The 27,793-nt window shown below is 45.7% G+C and overlaps 1 protein-coding gene and 1 pseudogene across 2 annotated transcripts; one reads left to right on the top strand and one right to left on the bottom strand.

Annotated features, from left to right (window-relative positions):
• Window positions 1-41: 41 nt before the first annotated feature.
• On the bottom strand, window positions 42-27,735 carry HAL (histidine ammonia-lyase). The gene is made up of 20 exons (XM_080935309.1): window positions 27,335-27,735; window positions 26,777-26,837; window positions 26,635-26,662; window positions 26,231-26,305; window positions 26,064-26,136; window positions 25,884-25,950; window positions 25,282-25,319; window positions 24,582-24,707; window positions 22,462-22,601; window positions 20,631-20,678; window positions 19,849-19,996; window positions 18,666-18,761; window positions 18,507-18,565; window positions 17,130-17,210; window positions 14,439-14,504; window positions 14,197-14,362; window positions 9,854-9,988; window positions 2,290-2,398; window positions 2,121-2,190; window positions 42-416 (listed from the first exon to the last, which is right to left on the bottom strand). The coding sequence occupies exons 1-20, from the start codon at window positions 27,579-27,581 to the stop codon at window positions 276-278; spliced, it is 1,974 nt and encodes a 657-aa protein (XP_080791435.1). The 5' UTR covers window positions 27,582-27,735; the 3' UTR covers window positions 42-275.
• On the top strand, window positions 9,017-9,363 carry LOC308435358 (large ribosomal subunit protein eL30-like; annotated as a pseudogene). Its single transcript has one exon. The product of its transcript is annotated as a large ribosomal subunit protein eL30-like (transcript).
• Window positions 27,736-27,793: the final 58 nt, after the last annotated feature.

Below are 27,793 nucleotides of genomic sequence, written 5' to 3' on the forward strand. Positions count from 1 at the left end.
AATACCAAGAGTAGAGACAAACCTATGGAAATGTGGCTGTTTTTAAGAGGACGCAGCCTGTTTATATTATCAAGGAAGAAAATTCCACAACCAGTACCCAGTACTCCTCGAACCACAGCAACAAGAAAGCAAGAACAGGGCTCTGGGTTCAGCCACTGCATTGCTGCCGTGGCCTAACCAGGGTATGTTTGAAAAGAAATGAGGTCTACACTTCACAGGTGGTTCCGGGGGCTCTCCTGAGCACAGTCCGATGTGCCTGTCCTCGAGGAAGCCCCTTAAAGGTCGTCAGACTCTGGGATTGTGGCTGAATTCTTTCTGAGAGATTCCAGTGAAAACGCTGTGGGAGAAAGGGGTCTGGACTCTGGAATGTGCTCCATTCTGTATTTCTCAATGTACGGTGCGGCGACCTCCCAAACCTGAGAGGCAAAAAACAAGGCACAAAGTCGAAATATAGACAAGATGTTTTCTACATGCTATGATGAAACATGAGCTTTGCCCCAAATCAAAGCACCCTCCGTGCCTGGTCAAACAGAACTGCAGCTTTCTTGCTTGTTTTTTTTGAACGTTTGACACAGAATCTGTGTCAATTACTTGTTGGATACATTAAAGGGTTTTAAGATACAGAGTCTAAAAACATGCTCATTTTTTAAAAGGTGTTTAAACTCCTTCCTCCTCCAGAGCAAAACAAGTAAACACACACACACACACACACACACACACAAAACCCACCAGAGCCTTGGCAGCTCATAGCAAAATGCCAGATGCTCAGGCAAGGCAGGGTACCACAGTGCAAGACTTGGAAGCTGAAAGGTGGGACAGTAAATTCCACAGCTGTGTTTCCATGGCCACAAATATGCAAATATGGCCTGTGTCCCAGCATATCAGAATCGGATTCCACCCTTCAGTTGAGATACATTTCGTGGAACTTGAATTTGCATGTGGTGATAAGAGTCACAAGCATAGCCAAGTTTCCTCTACATCTGCCAACCTATTTTCTTAAAGCCCCATTTCCCCCACCCCCACCCCGCCCACCAGGGCTCCCTGACAGCCAAGGAATCTTTTCTGCTCCATGACCTTACAAAATATATTCTCAGCTAGTGTGGTGGCTCCTGCTTGACTCCTAATGCTCTTGGTTTTGGCATATGCTGAAAAGAAAAGATTTCTGTTTCACCCGAGAGGCCAGCCTGGGCTGCTCTGTGAGTTCTAAGTCAGTCTGCGCTCCATAGCATGAGATACTGTCTTTAAAACGAATATTTATTCTTTTCGAGCTAGCCCCTCACATGTTTTTGTACTGGTGGCAGAGAAGTGTCCCCTCAAAGAATATGAGGGCTTACTTCAAAATAAGACATGTGAAGCTTACAAGGGAAGTTATTCGCAGAGCAGAATCACAAGTTTTAAAGAGAATCAAGTGATTCTAGAGAATGGGACACTAATAATTCAAAGGGCTTAAAACATTAAAAAATACATATATACATATGCATATATGTGTAAAAGGTATATGTATTAAGTACATGTTATGTACTTTATATAGTAGACATATATAAATATGTATATAACATATACATATGGATTAATATGTATGGAATGTGTATGTGTGCATGTGTGGATGTGTGTGTCTATGTAGTTTAGAAGATGGCTCAGCCTTGTAGGCATTTATAATTACCTAAGTCTATGGTCAACATAACCAAGGGAGATAAGCATTAGAGAAAACAGTATCTTGCCTAACCAGGCAGATACAGGACACAGTAGCAGCCTGGCACTTCACAGTGCCTGCTTCCCTGGGCAGTGTCAGCTGTGCTAACAGCAAGAGAAAGGATTTTACCATCGCAGAGAGGGTTACTGAGCCACCTCCCTCATACTGTCTGCAACACTCCAGTTAAAACCCATTTCCATTTCCAAATCCTTCTATAGTCAGTATGTGGGTCCTATCTGGGCCCTTTGTGTGTGTGTTGGGGGGACTATCCAATGTCTTTTAGAGTCACCTTACAAATCAGTTTCTCTTCCTAGGAACAGTCAGGAGAGAACGGCTGAGACAGAGTCTCTCCACACCCAGCTCCCACTTCACTTCCCCCTCTCCCACCCCTCCAGCCCTACCCCCCACCATAAAGTTGTCAGCTTGCCTTTTGGTCAAGAAGCAACCTGTGTGCTGCCTCGATGTCCGGGGCCATAACGCGATCTTTTATCCAGGGCCTATAGAGAGAGCAGATCTAAGCATCAGCCACAATCGTGTGTCTGCAGACACCCACCGTTCAGAAGTGGGGCAGGGTCCCAGAGACCTGTTGCCTTTACCTTACTAAGGAGCGCACCAGGTCGTACACCTTCTCCAGCGGGGTGGTTGTTTTCAGGGGGCGCAGGAACTCTATGCCCTGGCAGGCTGCGAGGAGCTCAATGGCCAGCACTAAAACAGGGAGAAATAGCTGGTTAAAGTCTGGCTTCATCCTTACGGGGCTGAAACCACCCACGGTTGCTTCTCTCAGGAGCCGACTACACCGACAGCTGGCTTTCTGTGTATTGGTAAAATGAAGTAACCCTACAACCGTGCTTGTAGCTTTTTATTGTTCTTATTTTGAGACAGGATCTCAAGTTTCGCAGGCTAGCCTCTAACTTATTTTGTAGCCAACGGCCCTCCTGCCTTCCATCTCCTAGTGCGGGCATTACACGCATGCGCTATTGCAACCCCTTTATGTGGTGCTGGGGTTGAACCCAGGGCCTGTGCATGCTAGGAGGCGGGCACTATACTAACTGCGCTATATAAGTCCCCGGCCCTAAGTTAGTTTTAAACCTCTTTTTTTTTTTTTTTCCTAACCTCCTGGTTGTATCTTCGTTGATGAGCGGGAGAATCGATTTAGCAGGATAGAGAGGCAGACTTCCTAATCCGCCAATTCCCACACTCACCAAAGTTTGTCAGCCAGGTTTGTGCCGTGTGGATAAGAAGGGAAGTCTGCATGAGTACCCCAACCCTTGCTTGGAGCCCCAGTTTTACTAAATAAAGATGTGACTTTTCTTCTAGGTCCATACTGGGTTATGTGTCCTCTCTCCCTTGCGACTTTTCAGTACTCACCTGAATTTGTAATGTGCTTCAGAAGAAACCAAAAGTCACAAAGTCAGATATTTCTAACACACCATCTGGGCTAACCGCTGTGAACTGACGTTCTCAGGCAGGGGCTGGGGGAGCCACACCTGTGTTAAAGGTCCTACAAAGCTAATGAACTCATTGGAACTTTGTTATTACTGAGGATTGAAACCCAAAGCATCTCAGGCTGACATTAGTCCTTAATAGCCATCAGTGACTATTAGTAGGCTATTAGTATCAATCTTAGTGTCTGATCTATCATCAGCATGACTATGTTGTGAAACCTTCTGGGAACTAGTAACAGCGTATCACCATCTCCCTCCAACCTCCAAACAAAAATAGCACCAGATAGCATCTGAGACTGTGGCAAAGAATTCTCTGCTCTGCTGGAACCACCCACCTGCTGCTCCCGTGCTGGAGAAATGCCTGGATTTAGGACACTCTTTTGTTCTAGCACTGTAGAAAGTTCACCCTCGGTTACCATGTTAGAAACATGGAACTTGGGGCAGCCTAAATCTGTGTTCCTAGCCATCCAAAGACTCCACTCCAGAATAAACTCTTATCCCCTCGGAGGTGAGAGCTGGGCTCCTTATGTTGAGCAGAGAAGGTAGTGGACTTGAACCTGGGTTTAGATCCCATCACTGACGTTAAGACTGTACAGCTTTGAGTACATTGACCTCTGCTTTGGTTGCCATATTTGCCAACCAAATGCCTCCCTGTGGTGACTATTTTATGTTATTATATTATAAATTAAATGAGTTACAAGACTGGGTGCAGGTAGAGACTTATGATATATGTTGTATTACTTCCGAAGAGGAATGGCATTGAGACTGTGCCCCCAAGGACTGAAAGCAACAGGGAACACACATTTGAAAAAAAAATAAACATGAAACACTTTGAAAAACTCTAGAGTTGCCACTTGTGACACATTTCGCTCTGCATTTTGCTCTGTAGCCAGCCGGTCTTCCCTAAGTCCATCAACTTTGTCAGGGCTACGGCAATTCTTCATCCAGATGGATGCTTTTTATACAGTGTTCCTTTGTGAACAAGCCCAAGGTCTACCCTTACTGTGCAAGCTGTCGTTCAAGCACATTGCCAATGCCTGGTGAATCATGGCAATGCCATCTAGTTCTAGGATTCATTTCATTTAAGTAAAATTCACGTGGATTAAAATTACCCAAAGCATGTCAGCGTTTAAGCCTTCAGCGGGGGCACCGAATAGCCACAGAGGTTAAGTGTGGAATAAGCCCCTGGAGAAGGAGGCAATTGTAAGGTAGGAGAAATGGGATGTATAGCTGTTGAGAGACTGTCTGGGAGGACTGCAGTGGGAAGATTAAATGGAGAAGGGGAAGGGAAGGAAGGAAATACAGGCAGGCTCAGCAAACACGGAGGGCTATTTGAAGGGTCCTATGGAAACCTAGTACAATAGACAATTCTTAAAATATATCCATGTACAAAATAAATGTAAATGGAAGCATCACATGACAGGAGAAATGATGCCACAGCTCGACTTCCTACACCACAAAGTGAACACTCACATCAAATCGAGTTGTTGGCCCGAAGGGGCTCCCATAGGATCCCCCCAAACGACTCAGGCTATTTCCAATTCTACTGCTAGCTCTTCACAAACCGACACCTACAAGCCTCACCGAGCACAGAGGAGGTGAGCTGGCGCCTGCCTGGAGCCTTCACCCCATGGGACTGGAAGGTACTGTGCATGCCACTAGGCAGGAAAGCTAAAACCCAAGCCAGGTACAAATCCCTCTGTCTACAATGGTGACCTGCCTGCCTCCTGATACATTGGTACCCAGTGGCACAAAAGGTGTAGGAGCAACCGGCCACCATCTGATTGGACTTAGGGGCTGCTCCATGAGATGAAACCCAGTCCAGAAGCTACTCCAGTGGCCAAGAGCCTGAGACTAGTTAGGCCTAGAGACAAATCAGATAGCATTGTTCTAATAAAAGAACCTGGCAATAAAATGACTCCTAGTATCATTCTGTTGTACTCATAGATCAGTGTCTCATTTGGGCATCATCAGAGTCCTCCTGACATAGATGGAAACTAATGTAGTTCTGCCCACAGCTGGACAATGTGATCTTTGAACACTCAGACCTAAATGAGAAGTCTTCGTGGATCTCCCCTATACCCTAGACCTCGGGGATCCATGCAAAAGGGAAGGTAAAAGAGTGTAAGAGCCAGTGGGGATGGATGACACCAACAGGGGATAAACACACACACACACACACACACACACACACACACACACACACACACACGCACAGACTGTAACAGCATGCCCAGGGCCTGCACAGGTTCAAGCCATAGGGATCCCAGGATGAAGACAGGAAGAGGACACAAGCCCCCATCCCTAACCCAGAAGTTATCTCCAAACCACAACTGCTTGCAAAGGAAAAATTAGTTTTCTTCAAAGGAAAACTCACTGGGTGTGCAAACTACACTTAAGGGAGGCCCGTGCCTAGCAGTGGACAGCCAAACACAAGTTAAACGCAATGGTGTTGGTGAAGCCAATTTTGTGTTTTCGTGGGGTTTGTGCATGTGTCTATCTGTGTGGGGGGGTGTGCTTTTTCTTTTTTTCCTTTCTCTTTTATGTCTGTTTTCTTCTAGTTTGTTTGTTTGTTTGTTTCATTGGTCTTTCTGTTTTCTAGGGAGAGAGAAAGAAGGCGTTTGTTGTTGGATGGGTGGGGGAGGATCTGATGGAAGATGGGGGAGGAAAACCAGAGGGGATACAGTAATCAGAATGTACTGAAAAACAAAAATTTACTGGGAATTAAAAAGAAATGAAAGTACCCTGAGCAAATACATTCCAGTGCTCCTTAGCTGTACTACAGATGTGTGTGTTACTCAGGTGTGTGTGTTACTCAGATGTGTGTGTGAGTTACTCGGATGTGTATGTTACTCAGATGTGTATGTTACTCAGATGTGTGTGTTACTCAGATACCTTGTAAGCATGTCGAGTACTTTTAACCTATGGTCTTTCGGAAAGACTACCCTGACTTTACACCTCTTCCCTCCCTTCTGAGCTCTGCTGCCCAGTGTTCTATGGGAGGGCATTCCCTTTGCCCCACTTTCCTTCCTTCTTCCAGTCAGCTATTGTACTTCAAGTTCTCTGTCATCCCTGGTTTCATCAAAGCCATGCTCCTGTCCCTCATGCCCTTAGTCACCTCTCCACACTGACCATAACCCAGGTTTGTCCCCAGGCTTTGACATCTGTTCTTGGATGTCCCATGTCTTCCTAAACCAACTGAGTGTTCACATACCCCTTCCCTTTCCCTCATAACAGTAATTCATCACACACACACACACACACACACATGCACGTTCAGAGATGGCCGTATATTATTCTTGTCTTAATCTTGGGTTCTCCTTTGAGGATGCCGTTTCCAGTCCCTTCAGATTTGATCAGGTTCAACCTTTTCCTCCTGTAACTCTGCCCTTCATCATTTTGTTAATGACTACAAAGAGTTGTCAAGTTGGCCAGTGTCTGCTTCTCTGAATAGATGTTGGTTTCCGTAAAGGCTGAAGATGAGTTGACCTCATTCACGTTCTTACATACTCTGCTCAAGTGACACGTGTCTTTCTACACTTTCCACACTCCTATGCTACTTACGTGAGCAAATTCTGAGTAGGCTTGGTGATAAGCAGGCTCATGTCTCATGCTTAGAGCCAGCAGTCCTGGATCCCCAAATCGGGAGGTTATTTGCTGAGCACTTGTAATCAAATGGTCATGTTTGTAATAGAGCTGACACTTGTTGGTTTGTGGCTGATTCCCCTGCCATTTTACAGAGAGGACAACATTGATGCGCTAGGCAACCATCTGGACAGACGATGCCGACTTTATTGCTATGCAGATATCTGAGCAATAAAACTGAACCAGGCCCACCTGGTGACACAATCCAGGCAGACAAGATTCTTGCCATTGAGGAAAGACAAACAATCCTAGCTGTGTCAGAGGCACTGAGTGCTCCCAAAACAGAACAACACAAAAATAAGAAGGGGGCATATGCCAGGTGCTGCCCTAGCTGAGGCCAAGGAAGATGTGTGAGAACATTGGGTAGCTATAAGAAGTGGGGAAGGGAGCAGAAATGCCTGGAGTTGGTGCTGTAGGCAATGTGTTTCCTGGCATTGCAGGACATTACTGTGGTTCTGGGGTAGCGAGGGCATGGGAGAAGAGGTGGCAAAAGGTCAGATCTTGCCAGGCTTGCAGGCCTAAGGAATGGGGTCAACAGGGTTTTGAATGCCGGAAAGTAGATGGCAAGTTCTCAGATGGGGCATGGTGTGGTCTGAATGACATCTGCAGATGCTCACCCTGTTTTGTAATACACAGTGACTCCACAGGAGATTAATCAGAAGTAGGGATGGGCTTGATCTGGTGTGTCTGGAAGATGGGGTTGGTGTCTTGATGAATTAGATAGAAGGTGTGGAGATGGATAAGAGGAACTCAAGGCTATGGTTTCAGTGAAGAACTTTCTGCTAGACAGACAAGTCCCGCTGTGGATGTGGGGAAATAGATACATTTAAATTCTGCCAGTAGGCCATGCAGCAGTGTATATCCACTGTGGAGAGCCATCTCCAGATCCCCATAAAGGTGGGTGGGGAGCTACTATATAAACCAACAATTCCAGTCCAGACAAACGAAAACATTCATCCCCATAAAAACTATTGCTGAGCAGCCAAAATGCACAAGCAAACCAGTCCTTCCACTGGAGTGCATGAATTAAGTGTGACTGTTGATCAGGACAAGCAGAGCCGAACGAACCGGGTGGAAACGTGCTAACACACTAACAGACCCTGAAAACAGCATGCTAGGTAAAAGAAACCAGACGAAAGGAACGCCCAGTGTGTGATTCCACTCATGTGAAAGGCCCACAACAGACAAATCTATAGGGACCTAAAATAGTGGTTGCCTAAAACTGGGGAAAATATGGAAGTTGGGGTGTCATAAACTAAAGACGTCAGGGTTTTGGGGGTGCAGATTGATGAAAATGGTTTAAGACTTATGATTGATCAATTCAGTGAATATACTAAAACCTTTGAACTGTGCGCTTTAAAGGGCTGAGGTGAATTATAAATGAAAATAGCTGCCTACAGAAAAATAGAACATTTTTTTTCCTTCTGCTATTCTTTCCTCATGGGACAGGACCTGGGCAATTCTGCGACAGCTCGGGGACTTAGGGAGGCTCTATCTAATAGAATGTTGCACTGTCCCCAAAGATAAACAGCAATTGGAATGGCAGAGAGAGGGTGGTCAAGCACAACTCGCCTAGTCATTTGTCTCTGACAGCAGGGTGAATCTAGATCTCTTCACACCGTTTGAAATCAACACCAGAGTGGGGTCACAAAGAAGCTACCAGAAAACCCAGAATGCCAGTCTTCCTACAGGAGGATGAGTCTGGAGTTCAATTTCCTGCTGAGTCAAAAGCCAGCAGGAAGAAAGCAGGGGCCAAGGGTGATGCTGGGTGAAGAGAGGCTTGGAATCAGGGCACCAGAATTTAAAACAGGGGTGGGGGGCAGGAATGTCGGCTGACAGTCCCAATGGGAAGGCTGAGGTCCTGCAGCTGGGAGCATTTGGATTTGTGTTTGGTGCTGACACCAGCCCCCAGCTGTTAAATATTGTTAGGTGTGGTACGATGGTCAAGAGGAAAGCATTTATAATAGGAGCTGAATGAGAATGACACAAATACATATGTTAACGGGGATGGGGGAAGCCCATACAAAGAACTACGGCCAACTACAGACCCTATGAGCGGTACAAGTAAGTCTCCAACGGGGAAGAGCTCAGCGGCAGGCCACGTGACACCAAACAGCCAGGAAACATAGATAGAACTGACATTGCACAGACCCGAAGGATTACACTTAGGAATACATGTGTCTTGCTCCTTGGCCATCTTGGTTGGGGGTCATCCCGAACATAAGGCAAGAAAATGGTGGCCGCAAAGAAGACAAAAAAGTGTCTGGAGTGGATCGACTCTAGGCTCCAGCTTGTTATGAAAAATGGAAAGTACGTGCTGGGTACAAACAGACTCTGAAGATGATCAAACAAGGCAAAGCCAAGTTGGTTGTCCTCGCCAACTACTGCCCGGCTTTGAGGAAATCTGAAATAGAACACTACGCCATTTTGGCTAAACCTGGTGTCCATCGCAACAGTGGCAATAATATTGAACTGGGCACAGCGTGTGGGAAATACTACAGAGTGTGCACACTGGCTGCCATCGACCCAGGTGACTCTGATATTATCAGAAGCATGCCAGAAAATATTGGTGAGAAGTAAACAAGAAAATTTTCCCTTAATAAAACTTTTCCTTTTGAAGAAAGAAAAAAGGAACATGCATAGACACACGTGCAGGTAATGGTAATTCAAAAGGAGAGCATAAACTCGAAAGAGAGAAATGGGGGAGGGTATATGCGAGAGTTTGGAAAGAGGGAAGGGAATTATGATCTTAAGAAAATATTTGTTTTTATTATTATTTACTATTAATGGCTTGTGTGTGTGCCCATGCGTGCACATGAGCATGCGTGAGTGCTGGGACCCTTGGAGGTATAGCTCCTTAGTTCTTAATATTCAGTGAGGGACAGGATCTGCCTAGAAAGCACTTTAGCCACACTTCCCTCTCCTGCCTAGCGTTTCTGGAAGGGGCCAGAGGACCTGTCTTCCCACCGAGTCTCCAGAGAATACCAATTGTGTAGGCAGTGGCTCTATTTCTTGAAAGACCCAGGAAAGTAATTTGTGGACGAGGCCCACCTCCAGCTGCTGGCTTTACCTTGTTCCACGTGCTCGATGACCCTGAGGGCTTTTCTGGCTGCCCATCCTCCCATGGAGACGTGGTCCTCCGTGGCAGCGCTGGTGGAGAGTGAGTCCACGGATGAAGGGTGGCACAGAGCCTTGCTCTCAGACACTGCAAGACACAAGTGCCAGTAACTCAGCCACCCTAAAGAGAAACCCTGCCCAAACAGCATAGAGCTCCCTCAAAGTCTCCACAGTATGGAAGGCCCTCTCCGGGGGTTCATGATTACAATCCAACTACTAGCTGGCACAGAGCCCCGGTGGGAAAACACATGGGTCAATATTCTCCCAAAGTGGGAAGTATCTTAAAATCCTGGTGAGTTCCGAGATAAGATGGACACAAAAATATGGGAATGCTTATATCGTAAAACCATGCCAAAAATACTAGACACATTCAGCATGCTGGGAAGACAAGTGGGGGAAGGGTGTTGTGGAGAATGACTAATATGACCAGCTACTCAAGATGATTTGCTTACTTTGACGAAAGAGCCAGGTTAGAATTTAGAGATGGTATTGAGAACCAAGGCTGGGCCTATAGCTCTTGGGCAATCCTAAGGAGCTGAGGCGTTGGCTCCAACCCATGCAATTAGGCGTTCTTGGCTTGAACAGTAGCTTCCTGGTAACCAGAGATGTCTGGGAAGTGAGTGGCATCTATGGGGGGGGGTCTTGAAAGCCTGAGTTTCCATATTAGTCAATAATCCTGCTATAGGGCAGATACTGAGTTTGGGATGGTCTCTGAGTTCCCCATTGCTTGCTTTAATAAACTCCCACGTGATGCTGCATTGTTGACCTGAGGCGTTACACCTTAAGGAAGAAAACTGAAACTCTCAAGTTTCTCATCCCCAGCTCTAGATGCTAGGAAAGGTCAAACTTGAAGTCTTCTCTCTTCCCCTGACCTAGAAAGTAGCTCCTCTTCTTTTCTGTGATCTAAGGCAACAGCTGTTCTCAGCCCTTTCAAAGGGGTCACGTAGGACCATTGGAAAGCCCAGATTTGCATTACAATTCATACCAGTAGCAAAATTACAGCTCTGAAGTAGCAATGAAAATTATTTTATGGTTGGGGGTGGGGGTCACCATAGCATGAGGAACTCTACTAAAGGGTCCCAGCATTAGAAAGGTTGAGAAGCACTGGCATAGGTATCCAGCTTTATATTAGGGTGATCAGTTTGTCCTGGTCTGTACAAGATCTCACGGTTCGGTCACTAAAACTTGTATCCCGAGGGTTATACTGACCAGAACCTTTATAGAAAATACAAACTTACAAGTTCAAAAAGGTAAAGGATAGGATCAATAAGGGAAGGAACATTTTCAGTAAGAACACCATCATGGGTGGGTAGCTTATGAGGCTGAAGTCATCCAAGTCAGTCTTCCCAAGGGCCATAACATCCTCTGGAAATTAATTACTGTTGCTCCACCGTGAAGTGAGAAGTCTCTGTGTTAAGGGTGTAGTTTAGAGACAACAGAGGGAGTAAACAGAGGATTCTGGGCCAGAGAAGAAGGTGAACGTGTTGGTCCTTTCTTGGTTGATTGTAATGAGTTTTAGTGAGGAAGGACTTGAGACTATATTATTGCTGAGCTTGGTGTTTCGTGCAGTCCAGCACTGGGAAGTCAGAGGCAGGAGAATCTCTACAAGTTCCAGGTCAGCTTGGTCTACCTGTGAGTTCTCCACCAGCTGGGGCTACACGGTGAGAACCCGTCTCCAAAAGAGATACTATTATTAAATAGAAATGACTGCTTACTTAGTGCTCCTGTGGCAGGCAGAGCGCCAAGACTTTATATGAACAGTGATTTCATTTACCCCACAAGACAAGCCTCTTAGAGAGGGATGCCAGTCTGTACTCTGTGTAGCAGGGAACTGCAGAAGTAATGGTGAAGAGGCTTGCCAGAACACAGTTATAAATGGCAGCTCCGGGCTTTAGAGATTCTCTGTCCTACAGCTCTGTACACCAGGCTGGGCTCGAACTCACGGAGATCCACCTGCCTCTGCCTCCCCACTGCTGGAATAAAGAAAGTACACCACCGCGGCTCAGCTCCACTGGATGCTTTTAATTAGCCATCGTGTTCCCTAGTCCTTAGAGGTACGATTGTTAGAGAAAATACAGTGTGCTCAGCTAAATTGGGGCTTTTGTTCTAGTTGCCATTGATGGTGGTAGTTTTGTTTTAATTTTAGGTGCTAAGTAATTCAAGCAGAACTGGGCATCTTACATTTTTGTTTGTTGAATCTGCCCCACTCTATTTTATCATGAACACAAGATTCTTGACATCAATCAGTAGCAGAAGCAGAGGAACCCTGAGTAGCCCCACTACCCCAGCAGCCTAGTGACTATCACAGCTGGGAGCAGCCACAGCTGCCCAGCCACCATCTTGGCAACCCAACAGCATTTAGGCTGGTACCCCAGGCAGTCTTATATGTACAGCACCTGCCCAGGATGGACAGTTTTCAAGAGAGTAAAGTGGTTCATTTTAAGAAACAGAGTTTTCATCAAGAGGAATGACATCAAGAAAGATATGCAGAGGGCAGGAAATGTTACAGGTCCTGGTGGAGTTTGGGCCCAAGGCAGGAAATACATAGCCCATTACAACCATTGTAGACCGTCTTTGTGAAGTACAGGTCCTCCAACAATTTACCAGCAGGGTTATCAGAATAATGAGGGTTGGGGAGAGACTGGGAGCCTAAGTACACTCACTTTTTTCTACAGAGCTTTCCCCTTTCTACATGCTGGGACCACCCTACTCTAACCCTCCTGTGACAGGCTAGACAGAGCATGCTGGGGGTGAAGAACAAGGCAGCAAGGTAGACCAGAGAGAAGGAGAGGGACAGGAACAGGGACAGGGAGGAGACTGTGTTTCAGGTTACAGGCCATGATTCTGTGGCAGCCTGCCTCCCCAGAGACAGCCTAGAAAGGACACCATTGATGAGGGTAAGAAGCCTAGTGGAGATGAGACCCAAGATCAGCAGCCTCCTCAAAGTGTTGCAACTTCAATTACCCTGATACCCAGAGAAAGGCGAATACCACAGGATGACAAAGAGACTCGGGCAGGCTATTTACCAGCAGAGGATTCATCTGCGAATGCAGAGCAGGGCGGTGAACACCCCTTGTCTAACCACAATTGAATACCTGCTACCAGTTTAGTAGTACAACAAATTAACATAATAAGCAGGTCCAACAACAGCAAGTAAGAAGAAGGAAGCTGAAGACCTTAAGGGCTCTGGGTTTTTGTTTGTTTGCTTGCTTGTTTTTTTTTTATTTTGTTTCGTTTTGTTTTACCATTGGACCAAATTCGTTAAAAACTATCTGCATTGTCTATGAAGCATGCTGGTTTCTTGATTTGTTTTGTTTTGATTTGTTTTTGTTTGGTTGTTTGGATTTTTATTACTTTTACGTAAAGACATCTCCTGATTTTGTTGCTTAGTTTATTTCTGTTTTGTTTTAATGCCTGGTTTTTCTCAAGACACCATTGAAGGTTTATGTTTGTTTGTTTGTTTGATTGGTTGGTTGGTTTTTTTGAACGTTGCTTCATATCTGGTTGAGGATTTTTTTTTTAATTTGTAACAAGTTTACTGCTTGATTTTCTTTTAAGTCAACACACTGAAAGTACCTGTTAATTAAATTCTTAAATTATGACCAAGATGGTAGTAGTGGGGGCATATATGCCTGTGTTTGACTTCTGCCTTCCATCTAACTGCTGTGCAATGTTGGAAAAGCCACCTAGCCTCTTGGGTCTCTGAATATTCATCTGGCCAGTGGAAATTAACAGTGCGCTCCTCTTGGTACTAATGTTACAAAGAAATGAGGAGAAATAAGCCAGGCCACTGGCACTAACTTTGAGGCTTCCTTCTGATGAGCCTCCTGCAATCTCTAGTCAGGAATCATCTGCACAGAAGCCCAGCATCCACGAGACACATTGCTTCTTGAAAGTATTTTTATGTTTCAAAAACATCTTAATCTTTTAGTTGATAGTAGATCCAATAGTATATCTCCAAATTTAATCATTCAGTTTGCCATAAACTATATCATCTCTGTCTCCCTTCCCCCTGTGGATGAAAAGCTACATCAATGAAGGTCAAATACAATGTCAGATTCCTCTCTCAGAGGCGATTGCCTATGCCTGACTATCCCAATGTTGTCTTTCGGCATTACATCGTTTAGGTTTCCTTTTCTCTGGAAAATGATAAGAGTCAACCTGCTTGCTGTGTTACGCATGGGAGATAGAATACACATCAAAGAGGAGAAACATCAGGGCTCCCAAGGCAAAAACTGATACTTCTGGGAAAATTGGGTGGACAGGCTTGTGTTCTGACTAAAGTCCTGTGCTTACCCAGGGCGGCTGCGGTGCAGTGCGCTATCATGAATCCAGAATTGAGACCTCCTTCAGACACCAGGAAGGCAGGCAGCTCGCTGAGGGAAGGATTGCACAGTCTTTCAATTCTTCTTTCACTAATTGCGGCAAGTTCATGGACGCCAATGGCCAAATAGTCCAGGGCCTAAAAAACACCTCAGTTTAGCCAGCCTGCACTGGAATGCACGTTCCGTTGTTAGGAGCACATTTAGAAAGCTTACTTTGGCTGGGTATTCACCATGAAAGTTTCCTCCCGAAATTGTCTCCCCTCGACTGGCAAAGACCATCTTTCAAAACAGGTTAAGGCTTAACATCATTGGCCATCAAAGGTAGGTCCTGCCCCCATTGCTTATTTTTAGTATTGAGGTGGCTGTCACTGCACAAATATAGGGAAAGGACAAATGTTCCCATAAACAATATTTGATATAAAACAGTGTTTCTCATTCTGTGGGTCACAACCCCCAAAGACCATTGGAAAACACAAATATACATTACAATTCATAATAGTAGCAAAATTACAGTTATGAAGTAGCAACAAAAATAATTTTATGACTGGGGGTTACCACAACATGACAAACTATATTAAAGGGTCTTAGCACTAGGAAAGTTGAGAACCACTGACAAAAAGGAACACACACACACACATGTGCATGCAGGCACATGCACATACACACATTTAAGGACACTTGTGTACATGCACATACTTGTGTACACATACACATATACACAAACATGTGCACATATGCAAGCACACACACACACACACACACACACACACACACACGTACAAACGCACACACTGAAGGTAAATTATTTCCATGTAATTGGAACCAAAAGGCATGGGGCATAAAATATTTCCTCTTGAGATCAGAGATGTCAACCCCTGTAACTTTTATAATCTGCCAATTTAACACTTATAGTCAAAAGCTAAAACTATGGTCATGAACCATTTGTTTGAAGTCAAATTCTATTTCTTCCATGGAGATATAAATCCATGCTCCATAGAAGCTGTTAAATGAAAGGTGTGGTTGACAGGTATCCATCAAAAGGTCTATAATAATCAATGCTGGGGTTGCTTTCCCACTCTGTCCTTTGAGTTCCTGCAGCAGCGTTCAAAAACAGATGGCAGGCAACAGATCCTACTGACCCACTTCAGCTGGAGGGAACTTTGGACTCAGAGGTTTGAGTGTCCCCAGAGATAGTTCCAGTCTATCACACACATTGCTTGAGCCAGCAGACACAAGAGCAAAGCAGTAACAGTTTCTCCTTCCTGGCTCTAAAAGTTAATGCATTCTCTCTCTCTCTCTCTCTCTCTCTCTCTCTCTCTCTCTCTCTCCCCCCCCCCAACAATATGTTTAACTAATTTTCATCTCAGTATCAGCCAACCTCTGAATGACAATAATCAGAAAAAACATTGTGTTTATACTGTGTGCTGACTTTTTCTTGTCATTATTCCCTAAATAATACAACAAAGCAACTACTTATATAGTGTTTACATTGTATTAGGTAAGCTAGCAAGGAGTTAACATATACAGGAAGAGAGGTAGGTTATCCTCAAGTATCAGAGGGATTTGCGAGTACAAAGATTTTGCTATGGGAAATGTCCTACACTCAATCCCCAACACACACACTCTTCTCTCTGTCCTAATCCCTGCACTGACTGACTGCTGCTTTAATTTAGAAACTGAACGTGTGTTAGCCTCTTGCTTCCCAAATTTGTAGGTCATTAGATTTCAGCAACTTCCATCTTCCCTAACCCTGGGTGCTGTGGAACACCAAGAACCTGTCCCCTCAGGTAATATCAGCACTAGAGGCACTCAAACTCAACTACCTGCAAATCAAGTCTTTTAATTAAGAAAGTAGAGAGCTTGGGGCTGAAATTATGGCTGAGGAAAAATTAAATAGCAAACTGCCATCCCTATCCAGGATGTTTCTGCGAATCTCATCCCTCTTAACTTTTGAGTTACCCTGTAAGGTCTAGCCATGCCAGCATAGAATTGCTTCATTCTAGAACAAACTCATGAGCTAAGATCATGCACAAAAACCTGTTTCTTCTGGGGAGTGTGTCATCGCTGAAATGTATGGGGCATTCTTAACTCCAAGGATTATCACGAAGCAATGCTAGAGAACATAAACAAAATCCTGAAATAGACTTACAGGATCAGCAAATTCAAACCTCAGGTGAGAAGCCCAACACAGCTGTTGAGTAACCAACCAGCCATCAGCTCAGCCGGGCTGCTCTGGAGTTGCTCTCCTAGCTGCTCCTTTAAGCCATTTTTCCCAGTGTTCAGAATTGAGGCAGTCGTAGAAAGGGAAGAAAGGGCTCCTAAGAGGGTTGCCTATTTGCAAAGGCAGCAATGCCTCCATGAAGACTGTACCCTGACTGATCATCTCAGCTTCCAAGGGCAAAACCAGACTCTCTGGGGGAAAGTGCTCCTGTTAAGAGCCCCTCCCTCTCTAAAGAATGGAAGCATTCTTACCATGTATACAATACAGAAACATAAACTGTGGCCTGAGTTAAGCCCTCCTTAAGAAAGGAACCTGAAACCTTACCTCATCGGAAACATTTTCTACTTAAGACATCCGGCATCACTAGAACCAGACTGCAGAAGTGAAAGCCAGCCTAATCACACAACAGCCCCCATAGTGGGTTTTTAGCCAGCGGCTTTGTGAAATCATATCCACAAATGCTGACGGTGTAGCTTTTAATCTTTTTCGGGACAGTTTTGAAAGCACGGCTTGTTAGGCTCAGAATCTAGCAGAAGCTGCCCAGGCGCTTAGCCTCAGGGACTAACTCATCTAATGACAAAATAAAGTAACTCGGCCCAGACTCTTTAAGAAGGATTGAGTAAGGAGAGCCTATCTCAGCCACCCGGAGAAAACTGTGCATGTGCAGAACGTTGAAAAGATACAGGATTGTCTGTGGCACTGTTCAGTTCTGTAGTGATGATGTCCTTCACGAATGCTATTGTATCGTTCACCACACCGTGGACCTAAGAGCACGATCAAAATAAGATGTCTAGTTAATACCCAATTAAAAATGCTAATATTCTTGTAAGATACTGTCTTCAGGCTTTTCCTTGTAACTAACTGCCTTGAAGTTATGATCATAAAAATTATAACTGATCAAAGTTCTCAGGGAAACAAATTAGAATAAATACATTTGAAAAATGACAAAAAAGTATATTAGGCTAACATGCTAAACATCATGCTTGTAGGAAAAAGTGCCAGCTCTAGCCTCAAAGAATCTCTCTTCCGTACCAGTGATGGGATGTGGGCAAGTTAGGTTTCTGGTTGAAACAGAAACAAATTTGGAAAGACAATGGAAACTTCCTTATTATTCGTAGGAAGTAGATCAGATGCCCCAGCACCATAGGGATCGCACAGATGGTAGCCCTAGAGGTGTTGATGTCCTTGAAGCATAAAAAAACCACACTAAGGATGCTCACACATAAATAGTCACCCTGGACCTTGACCCAGGAAAGCCACAGTACACCTAAGAGCTTCTCCCAGAATTCCAGGAGATAAGGATCTAATGATGTAATCTTGGGCATGAAGGTACTGAACCCTGCTCATCAGGTCCTGACTGGAAAATGGGAGAACGTACGGACTTCACTGCTGAGAAAATTCAGTATTTAGAAGACACTGATAATGGAGCTCCGCCATTTGGAGCCAGGGATCCTACTTAGAGTAGTGGGGGCTCTTCAGCCAGGACTTATTCTAATGACTCAGTTCATCTGGCAATTCTTTCCCATAGATGTTTCTGAACTATGGTTTTATACGGTACTTAAATAGGACTTGTTGAGTCACACAAAATGAGGATATTTACTTTAGGGAAAACACCCTTTTATTCTCTTCACCAGAACTTGACTAACAAATCATTTCTGGAGACAACTGTAATCTCTCATCAGTCAGATCATGCAAAAAAAGCTACACCCACTTCTTAAAGTTGTCTAGGAGACTCTTGTGGGACTGGATCATAAAATGCAGATAACGTAAGCCTCAAGGACTTGACAGTAACTTTCCAGTAAACATCCTAGATTGATTGATTGTCTTTCCCTCTTTCATACTACTTAACTGTTGTAGTCTATGAACGCAGAGATCCAGATAAAGGAGGTTTGGCCTACCCAGTAAGAATCTGACAAGAACTGGAGACATGGGAGTATAAAATATACTATTTTTAGCAGCAGCAGAGAGATAGATTGCATTCGGTCATGACATGATCTGTTTTCTCCCCGATGAATTACTGGGAAAGAGCCTTTGTTGGTCTCCATGTTTCTTGACTTTACCTGTGGACAGCAGCGTAAGGTGTATGCATCCTGAACTCGGTCACAGAACCTGTGGCTCTCTGTGCAAGGAGAGACAGGGGAAGAAAACAAGCAACAAACACGTTATCGATCTCTCCAAGGCACACCGGCATTAACGAGCCTGCTCAAACTAGTCCAGACCTGCAATTTCTGAAGGGTGGTGATCCGAGTCCAAGAGGGACCGGAACCGGAAAGCGACTTCGATCTGCCCGCGGTGAGGGCGGACGGCGTGGATGTCTGGAACGGAAGGAGGCGAATGAGTCTGAGTAATTCAGACATTTGAGTGAACCGTGGAGGGTAGAGGACCAGCCATGGTGCTGGCCAAGCCCTCTGAAGTCCTGGGGGTCCTTACCTATCATGCAGAATATTAGATACTTCAACCCTAAGGTAAATCTCCCCCATCTGCTCAATTGTCTCTATGGGACATATTGTGGTGCTAACTGTATGCAGAGCCCACTAGAAATGTCAGTCAAGAGTCCAGACCCACTCTTAAAGGAACTGGACCTATGACAACAGGGAGCGTGCATAGTAGCTTAATTTATCTGGGACATTTTTCATTCTGCTTCTTATTAACATAGAGTTATTATTACACCATTCATAAACTGTATCTAGAGAGGATGGAAATACTTATATCGCTTTTGCCTTCCCAATTTTCTTACCAGAGCAATCCTAACGTGTGTGTGTGTGTGTGTGTGTGTGTGTGTGTGTGTGTGTGTGTGTAAGGACATGAGTGGGTGCCTGGGTGTATACGGATGTATGCACAAAAGCCAGAGAAATTGTGGATATAATTCTTTAGCTCTTCTCCATCTTTCCCCCCCTTATTTTTTCAGTTTGAGACAGAGCCTCTCATTGGCCCAAAACTCATCAGTTTTGCTAGGCTGGCCAGGGAGCCCCAGGGATCTGTTTGTCCCCATTGCCTGAACTCTGGGCGTGCACGTATGAACCGCCAAGTGCAGTTTTTTAAAGGTCAGCTCTGGGTTGAACTTAGGTCCTTACAAGGACATCCCTAGCTGATCTCTCCTCAACCACTTCCGCTGGAGTCTCAAGACTTACAAACCGACTCCTTAAACAACACCTAGCTTAGCATGCCAGCTCACTGGCCGACCTGGGTCCGGTCGCTTAACTCCGAAAACCAACGTCTGCCTTTGGAACGGAATTGTTCCCGGACACTGACAGAGCTCAGGGGAGCCTGTGGTAGTCCTTGGTCTACTTGGGGTATCTGGGTCTTCTCACTCTTCCCTGCTGCCCACGCCCTCCACCTCCAAGCCTAAAAATGTCAACCGGCTTGCCCCGATGAATGAGTAACCAAAGAGAACCTGCTGACCAGTATCAAAGGCTTTGGTGGTGCCCTTCAGCACCTCAAGGGTCAAGGCAGCCACAATATCAGCTTGCCGGGCAATGGCGCTGGCTCTCTCCACGGCTTCACAGCCCAGGGAAGTGATCATCTGTGTCCCGTTGATGAGTGCCAGGCCCTGTGGGGGAAGGGGACAAAGTTTCCTACTGTGCTTACGGTAATGAGTCCACAGCTAAGTACATTTGGTAGCTTCTGCTCTTGCAGAGTGAAACTAGCCCGTCTGCTGACTCCAGCATCTGTGTGTTTTTGAAAAGTATGGAGTGGTCCTGCAAATTTACGAAGCTGATTAGCTTCCTATCTGGAATCATTAGCCCGGATCTGGCCAAAGCATATCTGTTTACTGTTTGACACCTCCCCCAAAGCAGCCGAGTGGCCTTGAGGTGCACTGTGTGTGTACCATCTTCAGCCCTCGAATTGTTTACTAACCTCATCCTCATAGACAAGGCATCTTAAGAATATCCTTGTCCAAACTTGCGGCTGAGAGCATCTTAAACTGCCTCAACTGAGCATATCTCATCAAGCTCTCTAGAAAACCATATTTGAGGCTCATATTCTTAGAGAATCCTCACGGACTTACAGCATGACTAATCTTAAATGCTCACAGGGAAGCCCTTTCTTCAGTGAGCAGCTGTCAATCTGTCAATCAACACAGAAACTGTGCTTAGTTTGAGGAACCAATGAGGCTGGTATTAAGAATGGAAACAGTACATATGTAAAGATTTGTTAGCACAAACAAGTTTTTCTTGACTTACTTCTTTTGGCTTCAGAACAATTGGTTTCAACCCATGTGCTTCTAGGACCTGTTGAATGATTAAAAGCATGTGCATTGTTATTACTGGACATACTCGTTTACTTTTTAATTTCACATGGAGCCCAGTGAAACACTTTTTAGCTCCAAAGTTTAAAAAGATTAAGCCTATACGAGCTTGTCCTAACTGGGTTCTCAGGGCCAGCATCTACCCCTGTTTAGTTTGAAAGCAGACTTAGCAACTATTAGACTCTTGATTACCTACAGAACAATTTTGCTTTCCAGTTCCTCTGTGTTGGGCCTCAAGCTTTGAGACTCACCCAGATAGACCTACTCTCCAGTCAGGCTGGGCTCAGAACTGGCTGTCCATATGCTTCTGAATCCAAAGCACGACCCCCAGATAGTCCTCTGCCATTATTTCTGCATCTGCTGTCACTGGGGACAAGGTTTGGGGGGCAAATGTGTGTGCCCTAATAAGGAGGAGATTATGGGTCTCCTTAACTAGGTAGAGCCAACATCCCAAGAAGAAAGGGACAGATGTTCATTCTCTTGCATAACAGAAGTAAACAGTGTTGCTAAACTGAGGCTCTCCTGGAGAAGGAAAGGAAGGTGGAACTAAAGTGGGGGCAAGACAGACAGGTGCCCCTTCACTCTGTCCAGTTCTCCAGGTCTGGGTGCCTCTCACTGCAGGAGAGTGGGCTAGGATTGAGAGTAGGAAGAGGAAAGGCCCACAAGTACGGGGCGAGCAGGAAGTTCAGGGTGAGCAGGAAGTTCAGGGTGAGCAGGAAGTTCAGGGTGAACAAGAAGTTCAGGGTGAGCAGGAAGTTCAGGGTGAACAGGAAGTTCAGGGTGAACAGGAAGTTCAGGGTGAGCAGGAAGTTCAGGGTGAGCAGGAAGTTCAGGGTGAGCAGGAAGTTCAGGGTGAGCAGGAAGTTCAGGGCGAGCAGGTCATTAATAGGCTATATGCTGAGGGCAGATATAGGAAACGACTAAAAAACAACCACATGTGTGTGGGCCCTGGAAAGGATTAAAGGGACAGAGAGGGCAGATTCCTAGTGGAATTTTCAGAAAAAAAAAAAAAAAAAAAAAAAGAGGAAACAAAACACTGGACCATCTGCTTAGCCTAGAGCACACTCAGCAGCAGGCAAACTCAAGTTTCTGCCATGGAGAACCTGGGGAGGGAGGGACTGTGGGGAATCACTTTTTTTCTTCTTCCAGCCCTGACTGTCCTTGGTGTTTAACCAAGGTCAGGCTGGTTGCCATACAAAGGTAAGGTTGTGGAAACATTGTCCACAGAGACAGAACCAAGGTGGGCTGCACGAAGAAAGAATAACCTGGAAACCAGGTTCCCCAAAGGATGATCTAGCCTCTTCTTCCTCCTCCTTGGTCCTCTGTCTCTTTCCCTTACAGTTAGACTACCCCTCATCAACTGCTCATAAAGGACACTTTAAATGATGTTGTGGGGGCTGCTCAGTTGGAATCTGTACTTGAAGAAAACGCTAAAAGCTTTGTATATAACAAGCCATTCTGAAGAGCTCATTAAGGAAAATGCCATCCTTTCTAGAGGCCACCGAGCAATCGTTGCCTTTCACAACTCTGTACCTGTAACCAAAGCTTGCAAGTAAATACAATTGTGACCCAGTGTGACCTCCCCATTGGGCACCAGCAGTCCTGTGAGTGCAGAATACATTCCTGAAATTAAAACTAGCAATAATACTCCCCCACTTCCCCACTACATCCACATATCCCCTAGTCTGACTCCTAGTCTGTAACTGAGGAGACAAAACAAACCTCCTGGAGGATCACTATAACTGGAGCTGTTGTGTGAGACTTACGTATTTAGCATCGGCCCAGCCACTCTTTGGGGACCACATCTTTCCTTCTCCGATGAGCCCCAGAGCAAGATGAGAGAGTGGGGCAAGGTCTCCACTGGCACCCACAGTTCCTTTCTCAGGAACATAAGACAGGCAGGAGGCTGCAAGAGAAGTAAGCACCTGTCAAGAGGCTGAACGAGGGTTTGCTTATCTTTGGGTTGCCTGTGAAGTCATCCCTCACTTACAACAGAGTGTAGAGTCCTTTTGTATAATAAACACCCAAGAATAATATCCCAGGCACAAGTAATGCTTAAGAGAACCAGCTAAGCCAGGAAAGGTGGCATAATCCTTAAACTCCTTAAAGCACTTGGGTAGGCAGAGGCAGGTGGATCTCTGTGAATTCAAGGCAGACTGGTCTACAGAGTGACTTCTGGGCCAGCCAGGACTACACATCAAAACCCTGTTTCAAAAATCACACCCTACCCCACCCTTGCCAGGAAGCATCTGAGCTCTTATGAAAGAGGAGGGTGACGGTGGTAGAGGGAAGAAAAGAGGAAGGAAGGCAGGAAGGGAGGAAATGAGAAAGAGAAAAGAAGGGAGGAGAGGAAATGTGGGGGACAGACATCCAGAGGGAAGGACATGGTGCTCAGGTTGTCATGACTCTACTCCTAGAATTCTAGGAATATCTCAGCAACTAGCAACTGATGGTCACACCCTGGTTTATGAGACTGAAAAGTTAGAAACCATCAATGTACAGAATTAAGGGACACTCAGGTGATCAGATTATGAGGAGTCACTAAAAGCTATTGGAGCATGGTTAGAAATGTGTAAATGGCTACTTTAAAAAAAGATGGATTATTCTAGAAATGTGGCCCATCAAAGTATTATTAGCAAAGTTCTTTCAGGGCAATAGATTCATAGGCAAAGCACATATTCTCTGTCTCTGTCTGAGTCTCTATCTATCTATCTATCTATCTATCTATCTATCTATCTATCTATCTCTATTTCTATCTCTCTCTCCAGTCATTCAGCTACTACCCCAAACACTATCACAATTTATTCATGAGCATGTGCTTTTTTAAAGAAATTCCCTTCAAAAGTTACCCAAAAACTGAAGGCTTCAGTTTAAGTAAAACCCCTGATGATTATGTTCCTATTTCCCCAAATGTTGCTGAATGACATCACTGCCAACCATGGACCAGCTTCCTGACTACAGCTGATCTGGGAAATTCTCAGAGCATCAGGGTCCCAGAGATGCCTTAAAGTCTTCTCTCAGAGCTCAAGATTAGAGAGCTACTTGTCTTGGGTTTGAGGCTTGTGGTGCAGTGGATCTGCCTGTTACTATGTAATGGGATCGTTATGGACCTGTGTAGACCACCCTAGTTTAGCCTGTAGGCTGTGCCCTCCACTGGCCAGCGAGTCACACTTATGAGTCCCCCTGTGCCCGTAGCGTAGCAACTCAAGCATTTGGTCTTCTCTGGATGACGGCGAGAGACATTGCTTCCTTTCCCATCCCTTTTCCCCAAGGAGCCCTGAGAATCCCATTGACCTGATATTTTGTCCTCAGCTGTGTGAAGGGACAGCTTCCTGAGCCTTGCAAATCTGATATCATGTCTTATCCCACAATGGCTTCATGACTAGATCAATTATTAACCTTGTCACGTTTCTGACCCTACCTTTTTACAGAGTTAGATTTCTGACCCTACCATTTTACAGAGTTAGATTTCCATGTTCTAGTGCAACCTGTCCATCATCTGGGGAACATTAAGACTTCAGATTCCTGGGTGCCAACTGGAACCATTGTCTTGGGGATGGATATCATCCAGGAATTACGATCGTGGATGACTTGGTTCATTTCCCATTATGTATGGGCAACACTGAATAGAAAGCTCTGTATAGACCTGAACTTAAAGGTATCCTGGCAGGGTACGTGCTTATCTTAAATACTAGATCAAAGCTACAAGATAGCCTGCCCTTCCTGGGAACAATTAGAGCTCCCAGTTCTTGCTACCTGATTGCCGACTGGTTTTACACTCATCTTGATTATTTCCCTTTTCATCTTAGCATCTAGCCATCCAAGTCTACCTCGTGGTGTATAGCCAGCTTCTCTGAAAGGCCGGGCTAAGGATACATTGCCTTACCGTTAAATACTTCAATAACTTGTTTCAGGGTCTCCAAGGAAATCCCACTGTATCCTTTGGCTAAGACGTTGATCCGCAAAGCCAAGAGCATCCGACACCTCTCAGGACTGAGTGGCTTCCCAACACCTACAAAGCAGAATTGCCATTTTCTTGGAGAGAAAAACAAATATCCTGTTCCACCTCCAACCTGCTCCCTGCCCCCACCTTTCAGACCCTTTCCCAATTTGCCAGTCTTCCCCTGGCTTTTCAACACTGGGTGGATGGTGCTCCCCCTTGCCTGTCTTGCTTCTCAAAGCCCCGTCATTCAGGGAACCTCACCAGCCCAAACAGCTTCAGAATACTACTGGGAGGCCTTGGCACAAGCTCCTGCAGTGTGATGGGTCCAGGGCTCATTCCATGTAGCTCGTGCCCCAATGCTAGTCTTCTCCCCTAAATGCACCAGTCTCTTCATAGGCCGGCACACTCTCTCCTATCTCAACCTCATCCTTCTACCAGACACGTTCTGCTTTCTAAGCTGCAGAGGAAGATTGGTCTGGTCTGATGATGCCTTGCTCACACTCCTGGGTCCCGATCATCCAGCCCTTGGGATGCGTTTGGAACACCCCAGCTGTTGTGACCAGAAGCATTGGACTCACACTATACTAGCCAATCACACGTGCTAACATGGGTTTGGAGGCACCCAATACTAGGAACAATTTACCTGAAGAATGGGAACGGACTAAGTTGACCTGAAGCTCCCTGGAAGAGAAAGGTGAGAACCCTCTTAGACATACTCTCTCAGCTGAGAATATAAGGAAACATCAGGGAGGAGTTCAGATGAGCTGCTGCATGCAGGGAAAGCACACAGTAGGTCTTGTTCTCTTGTGATGAGTTGAATACAAGTCAATCCAAGCCTCACACTACCCATCCAGGAACATGAGAAGCTTGACTGTCTTTTAGGGCTATGTGGCTTGATCAAAAGCAGGGATTCTCAACCTGTGGGTCACGACTCCTTTGTGGGGCTCATATATCAGGATGGGTTATGGGGTTCACATATCAGATTATTCTGTGCTACAATTTGTAATTGTAGCAAAATTGCAGTTATGAACCTGCAATGAGAATAATGTTATGGTTGGGGGGTCACCACAACATGAGGAACTGCATTAAAGGGTCAAGATTTGGGAAGGTTGAGGACCACCAGTCTGAAGTGAGCACTCAACAAACGTCAATGTGCTTTTTTAAAATATGTGGACGATCTTCATGGGAACAAAATCTCAAAAGTTGGGGCAGGTGGAGTTATGAGCGTCTGCGTTTGAGACTTACTGCAGCTTATTGGCAGGAATGACAGTCCTGGCAAATTTTCCAAAACCCGTGGTAATGCCATAAACAACTGGAGTAAAAGAGAAATAAATAGACACTCTTGTGATTAGATGTCACTGGGGTCTTATTCCTATGTTTGTCCATGAAGGAAACGCTGGGACATCCCGAGGGAGAAGAGGGTACCTTTTCTTTCTTTTATGATGCTGTCGATGACTTCCCTGGACTGCTGCACTTTCTTCTCAGCAATTGATGTGAGCTAGGATAGCATTGGCCAGGAATGAGCATACGAGAGCCCTCCACATGCGGTAGGAAAGGAAGGGCACTGTTCTAGTGGTCTGCCCCCCACGTACCTTTATCTTGTACCGTCCCTTGCCCAGGTTGACCAGATCCTCGGTGTTCAAACTGTCTCCATCCAAGGCAATGTACTACACAAGAGGGGTGATTTCAGTGAATGGAAAGGAGGACTTCTAAGGAGTAGCCTTGGTTCTGGCCTGACTCCAAAGATATTTTACTATTGTTCTGACGCATTGGCATGCGGGAACACTGGGCAAGGAAAGTCAGAAAAGCAGAGATCAGGTCCCCTAGTACCATTCTGAGCTGGATGAAACCTGTCTTTAGTGTAGTGTTCACTCAGGTGTACCCTCCTCCTCCTCCTTAAAGAGGAAGGGTGTGGTAGGTGGGAGGAGGCATACACCAGCCATGACAGGGCTTCATTTTCCCCACACATAAACACACAGAATAGCTTGCAGCTTACCCTTTCAGGCTCCCGGTATTTGCTGTATCTGAAGCCAGGTGAAGGAACATACTGGTGTGGAAAAGCCCCAGTCCCACCATGTCAGGACCACCCCCCAACCCCCGCCCCCCAGCGCTGACCAAAGAGAATGCAGAAAGGATACAGGAAAACTCCTTCTGGCTGTGATGGAATGAAATCAGGAGACATCACATCCCCTTCAATCACTGAAACATGAAGGGGAGAGAGGAGCCTTGCAGGTCACAGGGTATCACATTAGGACAAGTGTCAGACCCAGGAATGACCCCTCCATGTACTGAGCTTGCGTTTCCTAGCAACAGCACCTGGACCGTGTCTTCCTACGTTTTCCCACGGTTTTAGCATCTTTACGCAGTAAAGCAGAAAGGTAGCCAAGGGATTTAAGTGGAAGATTGGGTCTAGCTTGCTCCCACTTCCACACTGGCAATCACTTACAGAAGGATTCTGTAGTTGCAAGGGACTCTAATCTGCAGCCTTGGGCTCAAGTCCAGACTGTCACTGTGACCTGCCTCTCTCCATCCATTTCAGGCTGGGGAAAAGGTGGATCATAAAGCTAAACTTGAGGCTCCCCCCAAAGGCAAGTTCCCAAGCTCATTTTTCTCATCCTGTTCCCTGACTGGAGGGTGACTTCCTCCAGGACATGCCAAGGAAGTTAGTTCACTCTATTCCCCAGAGGGCCACTCACCCACTTCTACAAACTCATTGTCCTCCAAGGCCACCTCCAGCAGGTCCTCATTGTCCAGCAGGCCCATCCCCTTGCAGCGGCGCACAAGGAATCGCACTTCATCCACCGAGGTGAAGCCACCGTTGTCTGGTTTGTTCTTCATGTAGCGCCGCACGGCCTCACGGCCCAGCCAGCCAACAGTGAGCGTCGCATCCTGGCAGGGCACAGCCAGCCATTCCCCACGCACGTGCACCGTGTACCTAGGCATGGCTCAGCAACTACCGTCCTCCCGAGCAACAGGCTGTGGTAACTAAGGGCTGGCTGCTTTCCTACAGCCCTCCTTGATGCGGAGAGCCTTTATCCTTTACCAGGGAGGGGAGTGCCCTCTGGGTGTGGTTGGCAGGGAGGCTGAGGATGGACTTTCAAAACACACCTCTTCCCTTGCCTTCAGCCATTCACACTTTGAACAAATATTGATTG

This window comes from Micromys minutus (assembly GCF_963924665.1).
Source record: "Micromys minutus genome assembly, chromosome: 22".
Classification (NCBI taxonomy): Eukaryota; Metazoa; Chordata; class Mammalia; order Rodentia; family Muridae; genus Micromys; species Micromys minutus.